The following is a 20,838-nucleotide window of genomic DNA, read 5'->3' on the forward strand; positions in this document are numbered from 1 at the left end:
AGAAAGAAAGAAAGAAAGAAAGAAAGAAAGAAAGAAAGAAAGAAAGAAAGAAAGAAAGAAAGAAAGAAAGAAAGAAAGAAAAGCCTGCCTCCATGGCCAGCATCCTATCCTGGTGAAGCAGCAGACAGCAGCCAAGGAAGACTGAAGAGTGGACTGGACATAGCCACGCCTGTCGGGCGTCACTGTCTCCCACCAGCTGAGGGCGCTGTCCACCTGCCACAGGAGGCAGGGCTGACTACCTGCAGGAAAACAAGCTCAGGACACCACAGAGGCTGCACTGTGGAGAGCTGTGTAATTGTTTCATTATATGCTGCAATGTAACAATAACAGAAAAAGGGCACAATAAATGCAAGTGGGTTGAGTCACCCTGAAACCATCTACCCTATCTGTGGAAAATTCTCCTCCATGAAACCAGTCCCTGGGGCCAGAGTCTGGGGACGGCTGACTCACACAACCACAGGCCACTCACTTTGTCCACAGACACCTATCCATTCCTCAGGTCCACTCGGAATGTCACCTCCTTAAAAACCTTTCCCCGTCACCCCAGCCAGGCCAACTCCTTTCCCACTGTCACTGTGGTACTGAGTTCACATCCCCTGAATGCCACTTGTTCCCTTGTCGAGCACTGTCAATGTTCTTGCACTGTGTCTCCACAGGAAGCAGGAAGCCAATGGCAGAGGCTGTGCCCTGGCACCCTCTTCGTTCCAACTTCCTGCAGAGTAGTGTCCCAGGAAGAATGAATGAGTGAGTGAATGATCAGGGTTTATTTAGCCTGGAATTCAGGTTTGTTGGGATCGCACTGAATGCAGATTCTGTTATCCAGTAATGAGCTTGCTAATGTACTAGCTTTATGAATCTCCCTTCTCTGTCTTTCAGAGTCACTGATAAACAGCTGAAGAGGACAAGCCCAGACCCAGATGCCTAGGACCCCATGGAGCTCTGGGCTGACCACTCATCAGCCCTCTGGGTCATTCAATCAGTGGGTCCTCCAGCCAACTGCAGTCGCCGAGCCGTACACTCTTCCCAGAGCCAGCAGGGGCTGCAGTGGTTAAGCTGCAGAAGGTGAGGAAACTTACCCATGAACTACTTACATAACAAAAAATATTTCTTTACGAAGATTTTTTAAGAAGCAAAAAAAGCTGGCATCAGTAAAAGACTCCCCAGGCCTTGTTCAGATCAAAGACAGGTCGTGCTGGGACTGTGCAGCTCAGTGGTAAAGTGTGCACAGCACACACATGGCAAAAACATAGAAGCTGAGGCAGGAATATGCCAAGTTCAAGGCCAGCCTGGGAACTTCACAACTTAGTCAAATCCTGTCCCAAAAAATAAAAAAGGGCCGAGTGTGGTGGTGCACACCTGTAATCCCAGCACTCGGGGGGCTGAGGCAGGAGGACCACCATGCATTTGAGGCCTGCCTCAACTACATAGCGAGTTCAAGGCCAGCCTGAACTACCCAATGAGACCCTGTCTCAAAAAATATATATAATAAAATTTAAAAATATATAAAAAAGGGCACATAGAGCATGCAAGAGGCCCTGGACTCCATCTCCAGTACTGAAAGTCAGTCAGTCAATCGGAACTGAGTTAGTCCTGACTGTGTTCAAGGGTTAGGAAAAGATACTTCACTTCCCTGAGCCTCAGCCTCCCCATGTACACAGTGAGGCGGGATTAAAAAAAATAAAACAAAAACATAAAAGCCACCTCTGGTGCCCTTCTCAAGCCTCAGATCACTCTGGACTTCACTCTCCACGGCCCTCTGAAGGGAATCAGGCAGGTCTGGGTACCTACCCTTCCCTCTGATCTTACGATCTTTGAAAATCCGCTCTTGGGAGGGAGCTCCCAGTACAGATGTACTTGGAAAAGCTGACCATCGTGTCCAAATAGGAAATATTCATGACTGCCAAAAGACACTCTAGACAAAGTAAGACTACCACCAGATAAATCTAAGCTCAGCTTACAGAATCAGCTCATCTATGAAACTACTCTAAATCCTCTTTTGGAATTTCAGTAGCTAAGTTTTTTGGTGGCAGTGTAACACCAACAAGTGAAAAGGCAACGTTAGAGATGTACACCTGGTCTTATGGGAACACGGTGCTTCATTCCTTCTTTGTTTCATTGTTTTGTGTTTTGGTGTCTTTTTTTTTTTTGTACCGGGAATCAAACGCAGGACCTTGTGCTTGCCAGGCAGGCCCTTGTGCTGCTGAGCTATATCCCCAGCCCTGTTTTGTTTTTTAAGACTGGGTCTCGCTATGTAGCTCAGGCTGGCCTTGAACTCTCGACAATCTCCCTGCCTCTTCAGCCTCCTGAATACTGGGATTACAGGCATGCACCACCACACCTGACAATTCCTTTTTAAACCAATGCAAAAAGCAGCGTATCTGCCTTACCTCATCAAGATCTTTAGTCTCTCTGCCCAATTCATCATCATCTTCATCAGAATCAAGCTCTGGTCCAATATAATTCCCAAATTCATCATACAAGTCAGTGTCCATGATGCTAAAATTCAAGGAGAGAAAAGTTAAGTGCTGGCAAGGTCACCACAGCCAGAGACATGCCTTCACCTTCTAGTCTTCTGGTGACCATGTCCCTCACACACTGCTTCTTCGCATGCAACTCTCGGCTGACCCCGGAAATCTCATACTCTCCCCCGTCCCTCCCAGTCTCTCTTGACTCTCTTCCAGGTCTTTTTCAATCAACATTCTTCTACATAATCGTAATAAAATCATCAAAATCAGAAAATTGTACCACACATTTGCATTTATAAATAGTTGTTAACTCTAATCTTTCAATCTAGAATAGCTCCTTAGTTTTCTTTCTTGTGGGGCTGAAGGTCGAGGGTACACAATTTCAATTTGTCCCACAACTGGTGAGGCTGACTTTGACCCCTTGATGCATAGTTACTCATCTTCCCTGTATAGTTAACTAACTTTGTGGATTTTCTCCACTTCAACTACTGAAATCCCATTCACAGGAATAGCCTTTTGGTTTTTCTTGAGACAGGGTCTCACTACGTAGTTCAGACTGGCTTTTCAACTTGCTATGTAGCCCAGGGCAGCCTTGAACTCACAGTGATCCTCCTGCCTCAGCCTCCCAAGTGCTGGGATGACAGGCCTGTGCCACCATGCCCACTCACAGGAATAGTTCAAATGCAACCTCTTTCAAGTTTTCCTAGGTCCTTACTCATTTTTCTATGCTGCTATAACCTTTTGCACCTTTACCAGTATTTTTTCCTGAACAGTAGTGAACTGTACTATTTACCCTCACCAACTCCAGTCTGTAAGCAATGAACAACAGGCTGGAGGACGGGCCACACATTAGTCGTGTGGAGTTGGAAGACCAATACTGAAATTGTATCTTCATCACTAGCAGTGCGTGGCTTCAGACAACTTACTTCCCTCTCCACACAGCTGGGAGATGGAGTGATCAGTCCGCACTGCACACAAAGTTATGACGGTTGGCTACACGGCTCTCCTCACAACGGCCCACCCGGTGTGTCCTGCAGGGTGTACTTTCATCTTGCTTTTTCTTTTATTCAGCCCAAGCCTGCACTACAGACCTAGTTTCTCCCTCACTCTTCACTTTTACTTTTTCAAATACACTTCATCTCTATTTTTTAAAAAATTAGCAGATTAAGTAAAGTATTCCCTGCAACGAATCTGGCAACTCCCCCACCCCAGGCCCAGTCAGTGTTTGCTAGCATGATTTCTGGTCAGGGTGGGATACAAAAACCTTGAGTTTCACATACTCTGCTGCCAGTGCTCAAGACAGCACCTGGAATAAGCTGGAACTGAGTAAATGTCAACTGAAAGGAAGGCTTGATTTTGGAAAACTGGTATTTCATTCCTTCACTTCCCTCAATGCCATCTGCTGATGGCGCTGCAGAAAATTAGAGCCCCAAGCACTTGTCACTGAACATAAATTATTATAGAAACTTCCCTATGTCTAGAGATTGTTTTCACTTCCAAGCAGAAACCACATCTCTGCTCTTTCCCTCCCTGAGGACTTCCACAGGGCGACTATAAAACTTCTGCAGAAGGCTGTTTGGCAAACAGGCCCATTTCTAACTCAGGGCCACCGCACCTGCCACCCGCCGGTACTTACACCTTGTTACCTTGATTTCACCCACGGCTTCACTAAAATGCCACCTTCTCCGTCGCTCTAAGAAGTCTCCCACATACTCGCCAACCCGCCCCCATTTGCAGGTCGGATGAACACTGATCAGCAGCCGACAGGCACTTCTTCATCAGTTTATTGTTCATTTTCCCAACTACAATTTGGGCAAAGACTTTGTTTTGTTTCCTTAGAGCAGTGCCTGGCACAAAGCAGGTAAGTATCTGACGAGTGAATCAACGTCTCCAACGCGGCACAGAGCGAGTTGCCAACACAACGAGCGTCTCTTGCTCACAGACCTGCACCCTCCCGCTGTATCGCGGGCTCAAAGCACCCTTGGCAGAGAGAAGGCACGGATGGATGACCGAGTGGGAGACGGGACCGGACACTTAGGCACAACCCCGCCCGGACACAGGACTTCAACGCGGGACGGTATCTAGGAAACCCCCGGATCAGCGTGCACGGGGTGGGGAGTTTCATTCTTTCCCGCCCTGGGCCCCAATTTATCCATCTGTGCAGTGAAAGGGGTGGCTACAACGCCTCTTCCAGGCCTGATGGCTCTTAATTTCCCCTTCCACCCTGAGCAAGGCTCGCGCGCCACCGACCCGCACCCGCTCACCTCCCGCCTGCTCCCCCGAGCGCTGGAGTCCGCCGCCAGAGACCGCGCTTCCGCCCCACGCCGCGACGACGCTGCGCCCGCGTCGGGAAGGACCAGCCTGCGCCTGCGCCGGCAGTCAGGAAGGACCCCGCTGCCGCCCAGCCCCTGCCTGAAGACCGGCTCCGAAGATTGCTGGTCGCGGAGACAGGGACTGAAAGGTGGCGTTGTGGGTCCCCAAACGAAGGCGTGGGACGCGTCAAAGAAAGTTGTACCGGAGGGTGCGTGAATCTGATCAGGCGTCTCGGGGCCACCCTAAGAGAGGGCTTTTAGGCCGTCAGGTGGGCAGGCTGTTGGAGCGGTTGCTAGGCAACCACAGCCGCTGGCGGTGGAATGAGCAGAGCTACCCTCTGGTCTTAACGTATGGGGCGGGGCGGGGGAGATCCCCAAAGAAAAGGCTGGGGCTGCTGGAGTGAAGGCCTGGGGGCTGCGTGAGGGGGACGGAAGTGTTGTTCTGTTTATTCGATGACTGGGAAGGGCCCGAAACTGGACAGGAGCCGAGACACCCGGGTCCAGTTGCTGGCCAGCCCTGCCGCCTTCTTGGCTTTTGACTTCTTCAGCTGGGGTAGGGATGGCTGGGGGATTGATTGCAGGACCTCGTGCCCTAGGGCTGTGCATGACTAAACCACAAAACCTAGCTCCACTCACCAGGAGTCTGAGGTTCAGAGAGGTCTCCCAACAAGTCAATAAGTGCCGGCACCTAGACTAGAGCCATAGAGATTTCCTGTAGAAAGGGCCAGTCAGCCTCAGGGACCCCGCGGCTGCGGAGTCACAGGGATGGAACCAACGGGGCTACCGAGGCCCCTGCACCTCCAGGCTGGGCTGATCAGAGGCCTTGGGGGTGGGGGTCCTGGCGCTCCTCGCTCTGCCCCCAGCTCCCGAGTCTCCCGCTTGGCCCTTGCCTCTGTCGGAGTGGAAAGTACCGTCCTCCATTAGTGGCACCTAAGGCTGAAGTGGTGTTCCTGGGCACCAGCTACCTAAGGAAAGTGCTGCTTCTGTGTGCGTTCCTCTTGGCAACAGTTTGCGATGTGGAAGAAGGAACCGAATTCTGAAGTCCAAATGGCCTTCAGCTGAAGCACCGGAATTATCGTTGTTGTGATTATTTTGCCTAGAGCGCTGCACGCGCTAAGCGAGCACTCTGCCAGTGAGTTGCACCCCCAGTCCCTAAAATATTTTCAGAGGTGTGGAACAAAGCTAAGGCAGGGCCCTATCCTGAAAGCCAGGCCAGATGGTATGTAAGTCCTCGTTCTGTAATTCAGTTTCTGTCTGCAGAGCAGAAAGCTGGATTTCTGTAGCACTGCCCACGGCAGGTGCCTGAGTGCTACGGGCTGGTTCTGTGCTCCGGCAGGCGGCCCGGAGGCCTCCTCTTGTCTGTGATGCTGAATCCCCATCAATGTGCACTCCCTTCGCCCGCCCAGGCATGCGCCATGGAGGAGAATAGCATGGTCGACTTCAAAGCTTTGGAGAAAGAGCTGCAGGCAGCACTTGCTGCTGATGAGAAGTACAAGCGGGAGAACGCTGCCAAGTTCCGGGCTGTGGCACAGAGGGTGCCGTCCTACGAAGACTTCAGGTTGGCTGTTTTCCTCAGGGCCTCGTTTCCGGTGGGTGAGTGGGGGTGGACAGCAGGCACTCAGGAGTCAGTCACGGTGGGCCTCTGCCCAGGCCCTCCCTCTGCTGCTTTGTGATCTCCTGCAAGCTCCCTGGTCTCTGGGCCTCAGCTCTTTGTCTGTGGGATGTAGCTGCTGTTGCAGTTAAGTGAGTGACTACAGCGAGTGAGTGACAGACTGAGCGCAGTGTCTGGAACATGGGACGGGCCTGAAGGCTCCCACCTGTCCCTGCTGCTGTTATTGTCACCGCGTTCCGCCTACATCAGGCAAACTCTGGCTGCCCCAGACCCACAGCCAGTGTTAAACTCACCCTCCAGGCTCTGTCCCTTGCCCACAGGGGTATCGTGCTCGCGTCACATCTGAAGCCACTGGAGCGGAAGGACAAGATGAGTGGAAAGAGAACTGCGCCCTGGAACTGTCACGCTACTCGGAGGAAGACCTTCCAGGAGGACGTGGCCGTGGAAGTCTCCGAGGCAGGCGAGGGCCCCCCACCCACTCTTTAGCCCAGCAGGATTCTCTATCCCGAAGCCCCAGCTCTGTCTCCTTGGGAGGAACACCTCCTTTATTCCTGGAGAGAACCCGAGAGTCAGGATTTGTCCTCTAGCCTGGAAAGAAAAGCCTCCGGCCCGGGGCAGGGCTGATGGGTGGGGGCAGAAGAGTCGGGAGTGGGGCTGGGCAGGTCCTCAGACTTTGATTCTCTGATGAGATTTGCCTGCCTTGGGCCAGGTGGCAGACAGTGTAGCGTTCCTGCCGCAGTACTGGAAGAGGCCCCACCGGCCCGGACCTTGACACACTCACTGCCTGCGGGATGCAGTCCGCTCCTTCACCCCTCTCAGAGTAAACCCCAACTTACACCGAAGGCCAGCACCGTGTCCCCCTCATGAGTAGGAGGACCGCAAACCATAGCCTGGAACCCTGGATCCCTCACCCTGGCCCTTCCCTTGTTCCTTCATCTCTCACCGAGGCCCATGTGAACCGTGGTCTCCCCAAGGCTCAGAGAACAGAACCAGAGCAGCCAGTCGAGCCCTGCGCCCCTTTTCCCTCCTCTGATGCAGGAGGAGACGCCCTTCCAGCCTGGGACCTCAGCAGAGTTCTACCGCGACTGGCGGCGACGCTTGCGGAGTGGACCAGAGCGCTACCAGGCTCTGCTGCGGCTCGGGGGTCCCACGCTCGGCCGCCTCTTCCAGACAGACGTGGGGTTTGGACTCCTCGGGGAGCTGCTGGCGACCCTGGCCAATCACATGAGGCCAGCCGACCGGGCAGCGGTGCTGGGCATCCTTCGAGGCCTGGCGGGCACTGGGCGCTTCTCCCTGAACCTGAGCCTGCTGAGCCCCTCGGAGCTTGAGTGCTGCCGGGCCCTGTTCGAGAAGCTGCAGGCCATGGGTGCCCCTGGGGCCGGGGCTGGGCAGGAGGCGCTCAGTGGGGAGCAGCGGGGTGCAGAGCAGGAGCAGGACCTGCTGCAGGAGCTGCGGGAGCTGTACCAGCTCCGCTGAGGCGGGGGCCCAGGCGTCAGCGCAGCGTCTTTGGTGTGGCTTGGGTTTCTGCCCACTTCCCTCCTCAACTCAGAATCTTCAGAGCAAAAGCTGGAATTGAGTCTTGCCACCTCTTAGTTCCTCTGTGTCCCCCTTTTATTTTTCTGGTACCAAGGGCCAAACCCAGGACCTTTGCACTGAGCTGTGCCCCCAGCACGTCTCAATTTTATTTTTTAATTTTGAGACAGGGTCTCACTAGGTCACAAAGTTGCCAAGACTGGGCTCAAACTTTTGATTTTCCTGCATCAGCCTCCCAGAGTTGCAGGGATTACAGGTACCACCACATGCAGCTTTGGTATTTCGAACTGTATAGATGCACAGGTCCCCCAAGGACCATGGAAGGAGTACCCCCTCCCTCTACTAGGTAGCTCTGAACCAAGATACAACCTGAGGCCATGGTCAGATACAACCTGAGGCTACTTTCTTTTGAGGTGCGGAGTTTTCCCCTAGGGGCAGCCCCAGGCCTTTGGCTTCTGTCTGGCCCAAGTCCCCTGTGCTGGGCAGGGCCGCTTCTCTCACCTCCCAGGTGGCGAGAGGGAAGTCTCCCGGGAGCCCAGAGCCCTGTGGCCACTCTGTGAGCCTCGGCCCATTCTTGGCTGGCACCAGTGTTCTGAGAGGTGAGCAGGGCCGGTTCTAGAATGACCAGGCCTGGAACGCGGGGACGTGTGAGCCGCTGGGCAGGAGGGGCCTGGGCTTTGGCTGCTTTCCCTAAGTTGGTTTCTTCTTTCCTGGGCACACATTGCTTTCCTCACTAGACCTCGACTTCTGGAAGCCGCTCAATCCCAGCCTCAGGCTGCCCTCCCTCAGGCGCCCATGAGCCATGGGTTGGGCCCGAGCCTCCCTTCTCCTGTGGGCCTGGGCCACTCTTGAGGCCTTTGAGGTCATGGAGAAGGAGAACATCTTCCAGAAGACGCCCTGCCCTGCCTTCCTGATGTTCGACAACGCTGCCTACCTGGCTGACATGAGCTTTGAGCTGCCTTGCCACTGCAAGCCCGAGCAGGTGCCCGCAGTGGTCTGGTTCCACCAGAAGCACCTGGGCAGCGGCCACACCCAGGTGCTCACAGACTTCGACGGGCGGCTGCTGTCGGAGGCGGCACAGGTGCGCACGGGCAGCGATGTGCTGGCCCGCTTCGGCATCCGCATGTTCAGCCTGCTGGTGCACCGCGCACAGCCGGAGGACTCTGGCCTGTATTTTTGCGGCACCCGCCAGGGCGACTACTTCTACGCCTATGATGTGGATGTCCAGAGCAGCGAGGGGCTGGTGGCCACCTTTGAGGACAGGGGCCAGGAGCCCTCTGTGGACGAGCGGCACGGAGGCCTCCGCATCTTCACCACCTTCTGGGAGTGGACGCCGTGTGACCGCTGTGGGGTGCGCGGGGAGCAGTGGCGCCTGGGGCTGTGCTACCTGCAGAGCCCGGACCTCCCGCCACGCTACCACACGACGCCACCTGGCGTGGTGTCCTGTGGCTCTAGGGCTGTGCCCAGGAGGTATCGTGCCATGGCCCTGGCCCATGCCCCCGAGTTGCTGGTGCGAAGTTGCCAGGTCCCATGCATCAACCGGAGCCGGGTCCGCGAGGGCGTGCTCGCACTCTACAGCTACGTGGCCCGGCGGGGCAGCAAGCCCTGGCTTCCCCGGGTGCCCATCCAGTTCCACCAGCAGAGACTGGGCCACGGGCTCGTCCTCTCCTGTCCCGGGGCCCGGCCGGAGCATGCGGTGGCCTGGGACAAGGACCGCCAGCCCCTGTACCACACTCAGTACCTAAAGGCTGCTGGCCGGTCCCCGCGGGTGTTCATCGACCACGGCCACCAGCTGCACATCCGCTCCGCCCAGCCGAGCGACCGAGGCACCTACTACTGCTGGCGCCAGGGTGCGCGGGTGGCCGGCATCCGGCTGGGTGTGTTGTCCCGGGGGCGCCAGCCAGCCTCGCTCTCAGACCCTGAGACCCGCTCTGCCCTGCAGCTCGCCCTGCTCGGCTACCTGCTCCTCACGGCCGTCTTCGTCACCGTCCACCTCTGCCGATGCTGCTGCTCCTCGTTCCTCTGTTGTCCCGACTGGGGCCCCTAGGTCCCCTGCCCCAGGCTCTGCAGACCCCGTGCTCCTCAGCGTGCTGGTGCCCGGACCCCGTGTCTCTGGCGGGCGCCTGGGCCGGGGTGGTGTGTGGGACGTGGGGGTGCTCAGTCACCACCTGCTCCCCAGGTTCGTGGTCTGCAGCCGATCTGGGCCCTGGGCCACTCTTGAGGCCTTTGAGGTCATGGAGAAGGCTGGAAGGGGCATAGCCAGCACACATGTCCCTGTGTCATGCTCAGCCCCAAGAAGGGGACATAAACGAATACTCTGCAGTGCCCACAGGGGCTGCTGGTGCCTTTGGAACTGCCGAGGGGGCCTGGGTCGCAGGGAGGAGGTGCGTGGGGTGGGGCGGGCCAAGTCCTCCCTTGCTTCCTCCCAGTGTCCTCTGGGAAGGGGACCAGCAAGGGGCAGAGGGAGATCCAGGCCTTCCCTGGGCTGAGTGGTGTAGGTGGGGGTGTGGGGTGCGGTTGCTGGTGGGGCTCAGGACCCTGGGGGTCTCAGCCTGGGCTGTGCTGTGGCCCCGCCTCTCCCAGGAACAGACCAGAGACCACTCAGAAGACAGAGAAGGCACAGCAGGGTCTTTATTTCTCCTGGGCAGGTGAGGGTCAGGCGGCAGTGGTAGCAGGAGGGAAAAGCAGCTGCCAGGTGCGGAGAGGGGAGGAGGGGCATAGAGGGCCTCGGCCCCTCCATAGAGCAGGCCGCTGCTAAAGTACCATGGGTGCACTGGTGCAGAGGGAGAGGGTGTGCAGTGCTCAGCGGGGGTGCTCGTGGGGGCCTTCCCGACCAGAGCCCGGGGTGGAGGGAACAAGGACGTGCAGCGGGACAGCCTCAGAGCTGGGCAGGGCTCACTGGGACAGCGGCCCTCTTCCATTTCCCTCAGATGAGTCACTTCCTCAGCTCCCACCCGTGACCCCACAGCAGCTCTCACCACCTACCCACGGCCCCTGGCCTGGCCAGGCACCCTCCGGGCTTGGCCTCTCTGAACCTACTCCTGGGGCCAGCAGTGCCCCACGCCTGCCCAGCACCCTTCCCCTCCCACTTAACGGTGCTCCCAGTGCCGGAGCCCTGCTTCCACGTCCCACCCCTGCCTGAAGCTTGGGCCCACACCCGGGCCCCATAGGCCAGGGCTCTGTCCCATGACCACCATGGCAGCAGTGCTGTCCACTGTTCCTGGATGGCCAGGGCCATTCTAGAAGGGCAGCGTCTGGTCTTGAATGGGGACGCCCCTCCCAGCAGCTCTGATTCCCCCTAGCTCTAGTGACAGTTGCTATAACAACAAGATGTGACTTGCTACGTACCCTGCCTGCCCACTTCTAGCCAAGCTGCTGGCCTTACCCAACTACCCCCTGGGAAGTGCGTCTGTTAGTTCTAGGTGCTGGGTGCTGGGTGCAGGGTGCTAGGTGCTGGGTGCAGGCCTAGTGTGACCGAGTGGGAAGCTGGCATGGAGGCAGGCAGGAGGGGCTGGCCAGCCTAGTGGGGCTTAGCTGTGGATTGCCGGCCTCCCTCCCTCTGCAGCCCTCGCCTCACATGGCGTCCTTGTGTTCCTGCTTGGACTCCTTAATGACCTGCGGGTGACAGGGAGGCCCATGTGGCCATGAGGGGCTCATGCAGACCCTGGTCCCCACCAGCCTGGCTCTGCAGCTGAGGAGCCACGGTCATGCTGCCAGTGAGCTGGCAGCCCCACCTGCACACGCACACTGGTGCTGGAAGGGCCGCCTTCTCTGGCCGCCGCCCAGCTGGAGGAGAGGCACCAGGCGCCCGCTCCCGGGCTTCTCCGCAGCCTCACGGCCCGTCGCACGCCCAGGCTGGCCCGGAGCCTGAGGGTGGAGGGGGGCCCAGCCTTGCCGTGGGGAAGGGGTGGGACGGGTGCGGGGCCCTCACCTCCCCGTCCCGCATCTCCACTGTCTTGACCACGATGTTCCTCTTGAGGTGGCCTTCGGACACGGACTTGGTGTCCAGGCTGGTCTCTGCGGGCAGAGAGGAGGTCTCCATGGGCAGCTGCTCCTGGACCGGCTCCCGTAACCGCCTCGGCTTGCAGCTTCGAGGCCTGTGCTTTTGCGGGGATCTGGGCCCCCCTGTGCTGTCCTTGACTGCTGCCCTCGGGCCTGGTGCCCGGATTCCTGACAGCCTAGCAGTGGCACAGAAACCTAGTGGACAGGAGCTTGAGTCCCCGCTCAACCACTCACCAGCCCGGTGTCCCTACCCAGCCCTTTTGCTCAATGGCCAGGGCGTGGCCGTGCACATCTGTCTGGGCACGTGAGGTGTGACGAGCTCTGTAAGGCCCCGCAGTACTGGTGCTCAGTATCCGTTCTCTGTCACCCGCCTGCCCCTGGTGACTCCTAGTGGTCCAGCGCGTGGCAGGGTCGCCCTGCCTGGCTGGCTGTGGCCTGGCCCTGCGCTAGGTCCTGGCTCCTGTGCCTCCAGTCCTCCTGGATATTCCAGCCCCAAAGGGGGATTTTTTTCTCTTACCTGAGCACCATTTGAGGGCCACAGAACAATAAAACATAATTTAGCACCCACCCCCCCATCCCCCGCCAGAGAGCCGCCACTGTCACTGACATCGCAGCTAAGAATGGCAGGAAGCTTTATTCCTGCAAGAGCAGCACCAGAGCAAAGCACCCCACCGGGCTGAGGCAGTGCCGGGCTGGGCCTCGGGCTCAGACGGGTCAGTAGGCAGAGCAGTGCAGCCGGCCAGGGTGACCCCGGCATCCCTGAGACAGGAGGGGCCGGGCTGGTGCTTGCTTGTGGCCCTGAGCCCTCGCCTGGGCAGCCAGGTGGTCACTTTTGACAGCCACCCGCCCTGCGAGGGGACCCTACAGCCGGCCCTGGGCAGTTCCTGGCTGGTCACCGAGGCCCCTGGGAAGCACAACTCTAGGGGCGTGTCTAGGGGACACCCAGGAGGAGAGGACGGGGACCAGGAGGATGGCTGCAAGGCCCACTCCCGCCCGGCTGCCAGGGCGCTAACCGAGAACCAGGGGCTGTGTCTACGCTCGGCAGGCCCTGCACTGGGATAACGTGCATGGTGAGCCTTTTGAGGTGTCTGGTGACCTTGTGCACCTCCCCTTCTGTGGTGCCTTTGCCTCCTGCAGCGACAAGCAGTTAAGAAACAGAAACACAAACCACCCCAGGGGGCGCCCCACCCTGCCCTGCCAGGGAGCACCTGGGAAGCAGGGCTGGGACACAGGGCTGGGACTCTGCAGTGGCCAGGCTCTGCGCTGGTCGTGAGGCCACCAGGACAGCCCTCCTCATCCCTGGCCGACCTGGACAGGATGGGAAACCGCCCACCCCAGGGCGGCCACTGACCTCGGATCTGCAGGTTGGAGAAGGTCTGCACAGGAATGGTGATTCTGGAAGACAGAGGACTGGGTGAGTGGCTGGCCAGGGTCACCCAGGCTGCCCTGCTCCCAGCTTCCCCTGCAGCTCCCAGGGAGGGGACGCAGGAAGCACTGGCGCAGTTGGGGAGGCAGGGGAGCCCCAGTGTCTGGAGTGACCCGATCCTGGGCAGCCGGGTCGGTGAGCTTCAGGTGGGCGGGGCTCACCGGCTCTCCTCGCCCTCCAGCAGCTTCCGGTAGGTGGCGATCTCGATGTCCAGGGCCAGCTTGACGCTGAGCAGCTCCTGGTACTCCTGCAGGTGCCGGGCCATCTCCTCCTTGAGGCTCCGGCTCTCCTCCTCCAGCCGGCCCAGCGCCTCCTGGTAGCCGGATGCCTCTCGAGCATGGCGCTCCTCCTGCTCCCGCATCTGACGCTCTAGGGACTCGTTCTGGGGGGAGAGGCGTTGCTGGTGGTCCCTCAGGGCCTCCGCTGGCCCAGGGCGCCAAGTCACCTGCTCTGTCCCCAGCCCCCGAGGCTCACCGTGCCCCGCAGGGACTCCAGGTCGCAGGTCAGGGCCTGCAGCTGGCGGCGGTAGTCGTTGGCCTCGTGCTTGGCCTGGCGCAACAGCTCGGCATTGCGGGCAGCCGCGTCTGTGAGGTCGGTGAACTGGGCAGGGAGGATGGGGGCTCTCATTGGGTGGGGGCCGCAGGGCTGGGCACAGGGAGTTGCTGTCCCTCTGCAGACGGGCCCTGTGTCCCACCTCTGTGCTGGGCCAGGCCTTCCTGAGGCCCCCTCATCTTCTCAGGCTGTAGCTGCTGGCCCTGCCCAGCTCCAGTGCCGCCACCTGCCCTGGCCCCTCCTGGGTGTCACCCTGCCCGGTGAGGTCCCAGTGGCACTGTGTATGACCCAGGGCTCATCTCCCGGGTCCGTGGCCCTCAGCATCCCTGACACACGGGAGCCGTTCTGTGGCCAGGACTCGGACGGCAGGGGTGTGGAGAACTCAGGCTCTAGGGCTGAAAGCCCAGTTTGCCCTTTGGAAGCCTGCGACGGTGGGCAGGCTACCCAGCCTCCTGGGCTGCAGTTCTCGCCTGTCACGGGGCAGTGCATCACGGAGACGGCCACTCAGCCAGGGCTGGGCCCTGGCCAGCCAAGCTGCTAAAGACAGCTCACGGCCGCTATGGCAGCCGTGAGAACGAGGGTGCTCTGGGCTGTGCTGGTGCCGGCCGGCCAGTGTGAAGCTCCTGGCCTCAGCTGGGAAGGTTGCAGCCTAGAGAGGCCCTCCCCCGTCTGCCACACCCTACCTTGGCGCGGTACCACTCCTCTGCCTCCTGCATGTTGCTAGAGGCCGCGGCCTCATACTGTGCACGGACCTCCCTCAGGGCTGCCGTGAGGTCAGGCTTGGCCACGTCCACCTCCACATGGACCTGCTGCCTGGCCAGCTGCTCCTGGAGCTCCCGCACCTCCTGGCATGGGAGGGAGAAGGAGCCGGATCTCAGCCCTGCATCCACCCTCCTCTGCCCCTCCGCCTCTCCACGCAGTGTGGCAAAGGGACGCAGGGAGCCGGGTGGCCTCGTCCTCCAGGCCAGATAGGAGGGAGCAGTGCCGGACATGCACCTGTGACCTCCCGAGCTGTGACGGCATCCGGGGAGTCAGGGTCTGAGCAAGAGCTCAGCGGGATCTTTTAGTTTCTGAGTGGCCCTCACTGTGATGGAGGCAGATGGAGCCTGAGAGGCTGATGCTGTGACCTTGGCATGTCCTTTGCCCTCTGGGGTTGGGGCTCCTCATCTATGAGGTGCTGAAGGGCTCCCACCTTGCGGGCTGACATGATGGGAAAGGCCGTCTCAAGGCCTTGGACTTCTTTTTTTTTTTTTTGGTGGGGGGTTTCCAGTACCGGGGATTGAACTCATGACCTTGCGCTTGCCGGGCAGGTGTTTCACTGAGCTAAATCCCCAGCCCACAGGCCTCCTGCTTCTGCACACTCAAGTGGGGCCAGTGCTGCTTCGGGATGGGCTCCCTGCCTTCAACCCCGCCTCTCCCCTGATTTCTCTCTCCTGGTCTGTCTCTGGGTCTCTCTGTCTCTGTCTCCGGGTCTCTCTGTCTCTGTCTCTGTCTCCGGGTCTCTCTGTCTCTGTCTCTGTGTCTCTCTGTCTCTGTCTCCGGGTCTCTCTGTCTCTGTCTCTGGGTCTCTCTGTCTCTGTGTCTCTGTGTCTCTGTCTCCGGGTCTCTCTGTCCAGTCTCTCCTCATACCTCCCTTCCCTGTTCTGGCCTCACCTCCTCATGGATCTTCCTCAGGAACCGGATCTCTTCCTCCAGAGACTCGATCTTCCTCTCCAGGTCGAGTCGGGCCAGCGTGGCATCGTCGGCCTCCTGGGGTGGGAGAGGCTGCAGCTGCTCCAACCCGACCCCTCCGCCCAGCTCCCCAGCCTCGCCCCTCCCGTGCTGCTCTGCCGGCCCCCTCGCTGCCCGACCTGTCTGTAGCTGGCCAGGCTGTTTTCCGCCTCCAGCCGCAGGGTGGCTTCATCCTGGAGCCTGGAGGGCGTGGAGGTGCCCATGTCCCTGGGTCCAGGCTTTCTGGAGGACCCCGGGTCCCCACCCCAGTCTTCCTGGAGTGGCTGTTGGAGACTTGGCCAGGGAGTGGCAGGAGGAGAGGGAGGAGGGGACCTGCCCATGCCCTGGGGTTTCCCAGTCTCATTTCTATCTCTGCCTCCCAGCCATGCAGACCTAAGTGGCTTGAGGAGGGTCAGAGGCTGGTTCCCCGGGGACAGCTGATTCTGCACCCAGCCTGGCTGTTTGCTCCTCGGGGACACCACCTTCTCCTCCTGCCACCTGCCTTATATACCCAGGTTTAGGAGAGGGGACCCCAGCCAGTTGCCACACCCAGGGCCTCCCGGCTGGGGCGGGGCAGGCTCCAGGAGGGGCCTGGGCTCTGCTGCTGGCCGCCCCCCGCCACCATCCTCACTTCTGCTGCAGGGTGCCCAGGTCCTGGGTCAGGTTGTCGCGCTCCACCTCCAGCCGAGCGCTACCAGCCGTGAGCTGGTCCAGCCGCAGCCGCAGCTCCCGCAGCTCGGCCTGGTAGACATCGGCCAGCCGGGTGGGCTCTGCAGCCCGCAGCTGGTTCAGCTCCGCGGCCAGCGCCTTGTTCTGCTGCTCCAGGAAGCGGACCTTCTCGATGTAGCTGGCGAAGCGGTCGTTGAGCTCCATCATCTGGGCCCGCTCGCTGGCCCGTGTCTCCTTGAAGCCAGCGTTGAGAGCCCCGGCCAGCGAGAAGTCCACCCGGGCAGGGACTGGAGGAGGAACCCAGGCCACGGCTGGGTGGGGGCTGGGACCCAGGCGGCGCGTGGCCCCCAGGCGCCCAACCAGGGTCTCTGAGGAGACATAGGAGCGGCGGGCAGAGGACACGCGTCTGCGTTCCATCCCGCCGGCTCGCGGGCCCCAAGCTTCCAGGGCTTTATGGAGGCCAGGCCAGGCTGGCCATGCCCAGGCTGCCCAGCAACGCCCCTGGCATGGCCTGAGGGGGTGGGGCTGGGTCCGGGCCAGGCCCATGGGGCTGCTGTCCCCGGGGGCAGAGCTTCCCGAACACAAACCCTGGCCTGGCAGGGGGCAGGGAGCTGGGGCTGGGCCGGACCACACAGCAGGAAGACTCTCTCCAAGAGACTGGGCCCTAGCGGGCCCAGTGACCTCTGACTTGCCTCATTTTGTTTTGCTATACTGGGAATTGAACCCAAGGGTGCTCTATCTCTGGGTTGTGTCTCTACTTACCCACCCCCTCTTTTTTTTGAGATAGGGTCTCGCTGTGTAGTTTAGGGTAGTCTTGAACTCACCATGAAGCCCAGGCTGGCCTTGAATCCCTGGTGATTCTCCTGCCTCAGCCTCTCAAGTGCTGGGATTACAGATGTACGCTACTACGCCTGGCTCCTACCCCTTTTTAAATCTTTATTTTGAGGCAAGATCTCAATAAGTTGCCCAGACTGGACTCACATTTGCAATCCTCCTGCCTCAGCCTCTTGAGTAGCTAGGATTATGGGTGTGTGCCACTGCGGCTGGCTCCCCTCTGTAGATGGCAAAACCCAGGGGTCGTCTGACTTGGCACCCCTCAGCGCTCACAGAGGCAGAGTCTGGTGAGGGACACACACATTCCTGGCTTCCTGCTGAGCCCCAGACCGTGCCCGCCCCCCTTTCCTGCTCTCTCTGCCTTCCGTGGGGCTCCGTGCTGAGCCTGGACCGCTGGGGTGGGGGTGAACCAGGTCCTCTCTGCACCCCCAAAGCCTGGCCCTGACAGCCCACAAGGCGGCTCCCAGTGACCTGGCAGTGCCGGGGGACCTGTCCCGTGGTGTGGTTTCCCTGGCTGCCTTCCTACTCCCCTTGGTTCTGACATTGGGCTGGAGTCTGTTTCTGGGAACTGGAGCTGCTGCTCCATCCAAGGGGAGCAGGAGGTCAGGGGGTGCAGGGGGCTCTGCCACCCCCATGATCTCAGGGCCCAACCAGCACCTCAGCCACCTGTGCCCCTCAGCGTCTGAGCAGAGACGCACGCACATGTACACACGTGTATACAGCACACAGACAGACGCCACACACATACACACACTCTGCCTCCCCCGGCTCTGCCCCGGACTGCTGAACGGGGCCTTGTTCACCACAATCAGGCACCACAGGCCAGGGCCGCCCAGGGGGTGGGTGGGTGGGTGTGTGTGTGTGTGTGTGTGTGTGTGTGTGTGTGTGTATGTGCACTTTTATCCCAAGACCCTGTGACATCAGGCGGGCACCCGTGAGCCCCACTCTGGCTCTTCCCGGAATGGGTCTGAGGGCCTGGGGCCACGGGAAGCCGGCGGTGCGCCCACCCAGGCCATTGTGTCTGTGCCAGGCTGAGTCACCGGTGGCGCCAGGAGGCCCACGGCCGGCCCAGCACTGCCAGGGCTCAGTGAGAGCCGGGGGCTGCCCGCCCCCACCCCAGAGCGCTGCGGCCCAGCCGCTCCTGCCTGGCCTGGACCTGGAGAGGAGGGAGCGGGAGGAGGCCACCTGCAACCTCACCTTTGGCCCTGCGTGGGCTGGGAGAGGGACAAGGACGGCAGCCTTCGCCCCAGGCCCTGCAGGGGCCCCAGGAGAGAGCCCGAGGGGGGTTCCCGAGAGAACAGGGACCGCGGTTCCGCCCTCACACACACTCAGCCACCGTGGTTTCCCCAACTCATCCTTGCTATTTTTTACTTCATTGTAACGAAAAATCAGAAAATACAGATAAGCAATACAAAAGAATTTAATTATCTATAATTTTGCCACATGGAGATAAACACTACCAGATTTTTTTCTAAACTTATAAAATTTTTTTCAAAATAGGCTCAGGCTGTAGAAATTATTTTGCAATTTGCTTTCCTGGCTCAGCAATCTGCTGTGACCGTCTTTCCGCATCCACAGTAGCTGTCTCGGTGACAGCTGTGTGGCCTCCCGGGATGCACCCGTCACCGGGCCCACGGTCCGCTGCTGCCGCCTCCCTGCCGCGCTCAGCCTTGCCGTGCTTACTGGCTGCCTGGCGGACACAGGGTGCAACCAGGCAGCCCCAGCCTCAACCCCCTGGCCCCTGCTGTCCCCAAGCCCAGGCTGATGTCCGGCCTCCTCGGCCATGCTGCTGGCCCGGCACATAGGTGCCAAGCGTGGCCCACTTCACTCTGAGGTGGGACCTCCCTGGGCCTCTTGCCCGCACCAGAACCTGCCAGGCGGCCCCTGCTTCCAGGGCAAAGCCCAAGGCCCTGGGATGACCAGCCCTCAGCGCGCACAGGGGCCTGGTGTTTCCCCACCACCCCGGCTCTACCGTAGCGGCTCTACCCCAGCAACCGCTCCGCCACTTACCCAGTGCCTGGCACCAGGTGTGATGAGCAGGCTGCGATGAAGAGGCTGCCCAGTGGACCCCTTGGCCGCACCCACGGCCCTCCCTGAGGAGGGGACTGAGCCCCACGGTGGTCACTAGATGGCACTGCTCCGCTGCCCAGGCCACCACACTCCAGGGGAGACGCGGCCTCCCTGGCAGGTGGCTCTTTCCTCCCTCCCTTGAACTTCTGTCCACTTCCTTTCCTTCCTCGCGCTGGGCATGGAACCAGGGAGCACTAAGCTGCTTTCCCAGCCCTTTTCATATTTTTATGTTGAGACGGGGTGGGGTCTTACTAAGTTGCCCAGGCTGGCCTCAAACTTGTGGTTGTCCTGTCTCAGCCTCCTGAGTTTCTAGGAGCACAGTGGCAGGTGGGGTGTCCGAGCCGCTGTGGTGTTGCCCCAGCCCAGTGTCCCTTATTCTCAGACTCCATCCGAGACCCTGGCACAGCCTTTCGGAGGGGGAGTGCGGTCCTGGCTTTTCCGCGCTGAGTGTGGGCGACCTCAGGGCCTCCCAAATCCCCACGTCTGCGCCTGTGGCAGGGACGCTGCCACTCCTGCCCCAAAATGCCTGTAAAAATGGCACAGCAGGTGCCCTTCATTCATTTTCCGGTGCTTCGGACAGAACCCAAGGCTGCCTGCATGCTAGGAAAGTGCTCCTCACTGAGCTACACCCCAACACCCTGCATCTCTCTCTCTGGTCTTGCTAAGTTACCCAGGCTCCTGAACTGGGGATCCTCCTGCCCCAGCCTCCCAGGTGGCTAACATGGCAGGGTGTGTCACCACGCCCACCCTCACAGCTTCTGCACAACTTCCCTGTGCTTCTCAGGCCAGATGTTCAGACTCCTGGACTGGGCTTGGCCCAGAGTGAGGGTCACCGTGTCCTCTTGGCTTCCCAGGGAAGGAGCAGGCAGAGTGGCCAGGACTGAGGGCAGTGGCTGGGGACAGGCGGGGTCAGCGTCCCTGGCCCTCCTCCCTCAGGACAGAGGCCTGAGACCCTGGGGTGAGGCCTCTTGCTGGGGTCCTGCTGGTCAGAGACGCCCCCTCCTTCCCTGGCCCTGTCGCATGGCGAGTCACCTCCAGTCCCCTTCTGACTACAGGGCCAGGGTGCAGCTCAGGGTTAGTAAACTCAGCCTCCTCCCTGAGACTGGCCGTCTTACTGCTTCCCACGCTCCCGGCTCATCCACCGCCTGGGAAGGGACAGTGAGACAGGGACTGGCAGGGCCCTGGTGAGGAGCCCGCTGGCCCTGCCTGGCATTTCCAGCCCACGTCCCCCAGGGTGGACTGGGGCCCTGAGCAAGGCCCAGGGTTCCCCGGCCCCTGCCCCATCTTCAGCTGTCGCCCCAGGTCCCTCGTCCCATGCATGGGAAGGGGAATGCCACCTGGTGCCCACCCGGAAGCCCACAGGCGGCAGAGCCGCAGGGGATATGGGACAGGGCCGGGCTCGAGACCGAGTTTGAGGCTGCACAGAGGAACCCTGGGCCAGGGTGCAGTTCCGTGGGGTCCGGGCTGAGGGCTGGGTGTGGGGACTCAGGAAGCCGGGTCCCTGATCCTGCAGGGGTCCACGCCCACGGGGGCTTGGCCTCCACTCAGGTGGCCAGGACAGGTATCGTCCCACCTGTGGGAAGGGAATGAGCTGTTTCCAGCTCCTGGCACCAAGCCAGGTTCTACGGATTGAGCAAACTCGCCCCAGGCTGG

At 60.0% G+C, this 20,838-nt stretch overlaps 4 protein-coding genes across 11 annotated transcripts in view; 2 read left to right on the forward strand and 2 right to left on the reverse strand.

Moving 5' to 3' along the window:
- Eftud2 (elongation factor Tu GTP binding domain containing 2) overlaps positions 1 to 4,813 on the reverse strand; it is a 34,459-nt gene extending 29,646 nt beyond the window's left edge. The window contains exons 1-2 of the mRNA XM_005394553.1: positions 4,730 to 4,813; positions 2,388 to 2,496 (exon numbers count right to left, since the gene is read on the reverse strand). Of these exons, the coding sequence (XP_005394610.1) occupies positions 2,388 to 2,492 (105 nt within the window). The 5' untranslated portion in view covers positions 2,493 to 2,496; positions 4,730 to 4,813. The remainder of the gene's footprint in view (positions 1 to 2,387; positions 2,497 to 4,729) is intronic.
- Positions 4,814 to 4,843: 30 nt separating this feature from the next.
- Positions 4,844 to 7,981, forward strand: Ccdc103 (coiled-coil domain containing 103). Of its 7 annotated transcripts, none has more exons than XM_013519374.1 (4): positions 4,844 to 4,926; positions 6,184 to 6,335; positions 6,710 to 6,845; positions 7,428 to 7,981. In XM_013519374.1, exons 2-4 carry the CDS (start codon positions 6,193 to 6,195, stop codon positions 7,863 to 7,865), a joined length of 717 nt encoding a protein of 238 aa, XP_013374828.1. In that variant the 5' UTR covers positions 4,844 to 4,926; positions 6,184 to 6,192; the 3' UTR covers positions 7,866 to 7,981. The 7 variants fall into 7 exon arrangements, with proteins under 7 accessions (XP_013374828.1, XP_013374829.1, XP_005394603.1 ...); XM_013519375.1 differs by having other exon boundaries at positions 4,899 to 4,986; XM_005394546.2 differs by lacking the exon at positions 4,844 to 4,926 and adding an exon at positions 5,064 to 5,330 and having other exon boundaries at positions 6,025 to 6,335.
- A 123-nt stretch (positions 7,982 to 8,104) lies between these two features.
- Positions 8,105 to 10,247, forward strand: LOC102021936 (Ig-like V-type domain-containing protein FAM187A). The gene is made up of 2 exons (XM_005394557.2): positions 8,105 to 8,521; positions 8,660 to 10,247. The coding sequence occupies exon 2, from the start codon at positions 8,725 to 8,727 to the stop codon at positions 9,967 to 9,969; it is 1,245 nt and encodes a 414-aa protein (XP_005394614.1). The 5' UTR covers positions 8,105 to 8,521; positions 8,660 to 8,724; the 3' UTR covers positions 9,970 to 10,247.
- Positions 10,248 to 10,530: 283 nt separating this feature from the next.
- Gfap (glial fibrillary acidic protein) lies at positions 10,531 to 18,590 on the reverse strand. 2 transcript variants are annotated; one of them, XM_005394556.2, is made up of 9 exons: positions 16,244 to 17,964; positions 15,753 to 15,813; positions 15,556 to 15,651; positions 14,586 to 14,747; positions 13,825 to 13,950; positions 13,512 to 13,732; positions 13,276 to 13,319; positions 11,854 to 11,939; positions 10,531 to 11,537 (listed from the first exon to the last, which is right to left on the reverse strand). In XM_005394556.2, the coding sequence occupies exons 1-9, from the start codon at positions 16,825 to 16,827 to the stop codon at positions 11,496 to 11,498; spliced, it is 1,422 nt and encodes a 473-aa protein (XP_005394613.1). In that variant the 5' UTR covers positions 16,828 to 17,964; the 3' UTR covers positions 10,531 to 11,495. The 2 variants fall into 2 exon arrangements, with proteins under 2 accessions (XP_005394613.1, XP_005394612.1); XM_005394555.2 differs by lacking the exons at positions 10,531 to 11,537; positions 11,854 to 11,939 and adding an exon at positions 12,566 to 13,055 and having other exon boundaries at positions 16,244 to 18,590.
- Positions 18,591 to 20,838: the final 2,248 nt, after the last annotated feature.

Source organism: Chinchilla lanigera, unplaced genomic scaffold (genome assembly GCF_000276665.1).
Source record: "Chinchilla lanigera isolate Chin_1 unplaced genomic scaffold, ChiLan1.0 scaffold00050, whole genome shotgun sequence".
Lineage (NCBI taxonomy): Eukaryota > Metazoa > Chordata > Mammalia > Rodentia > Chinchillidae > Chinchilla > Chinchilla lanigera.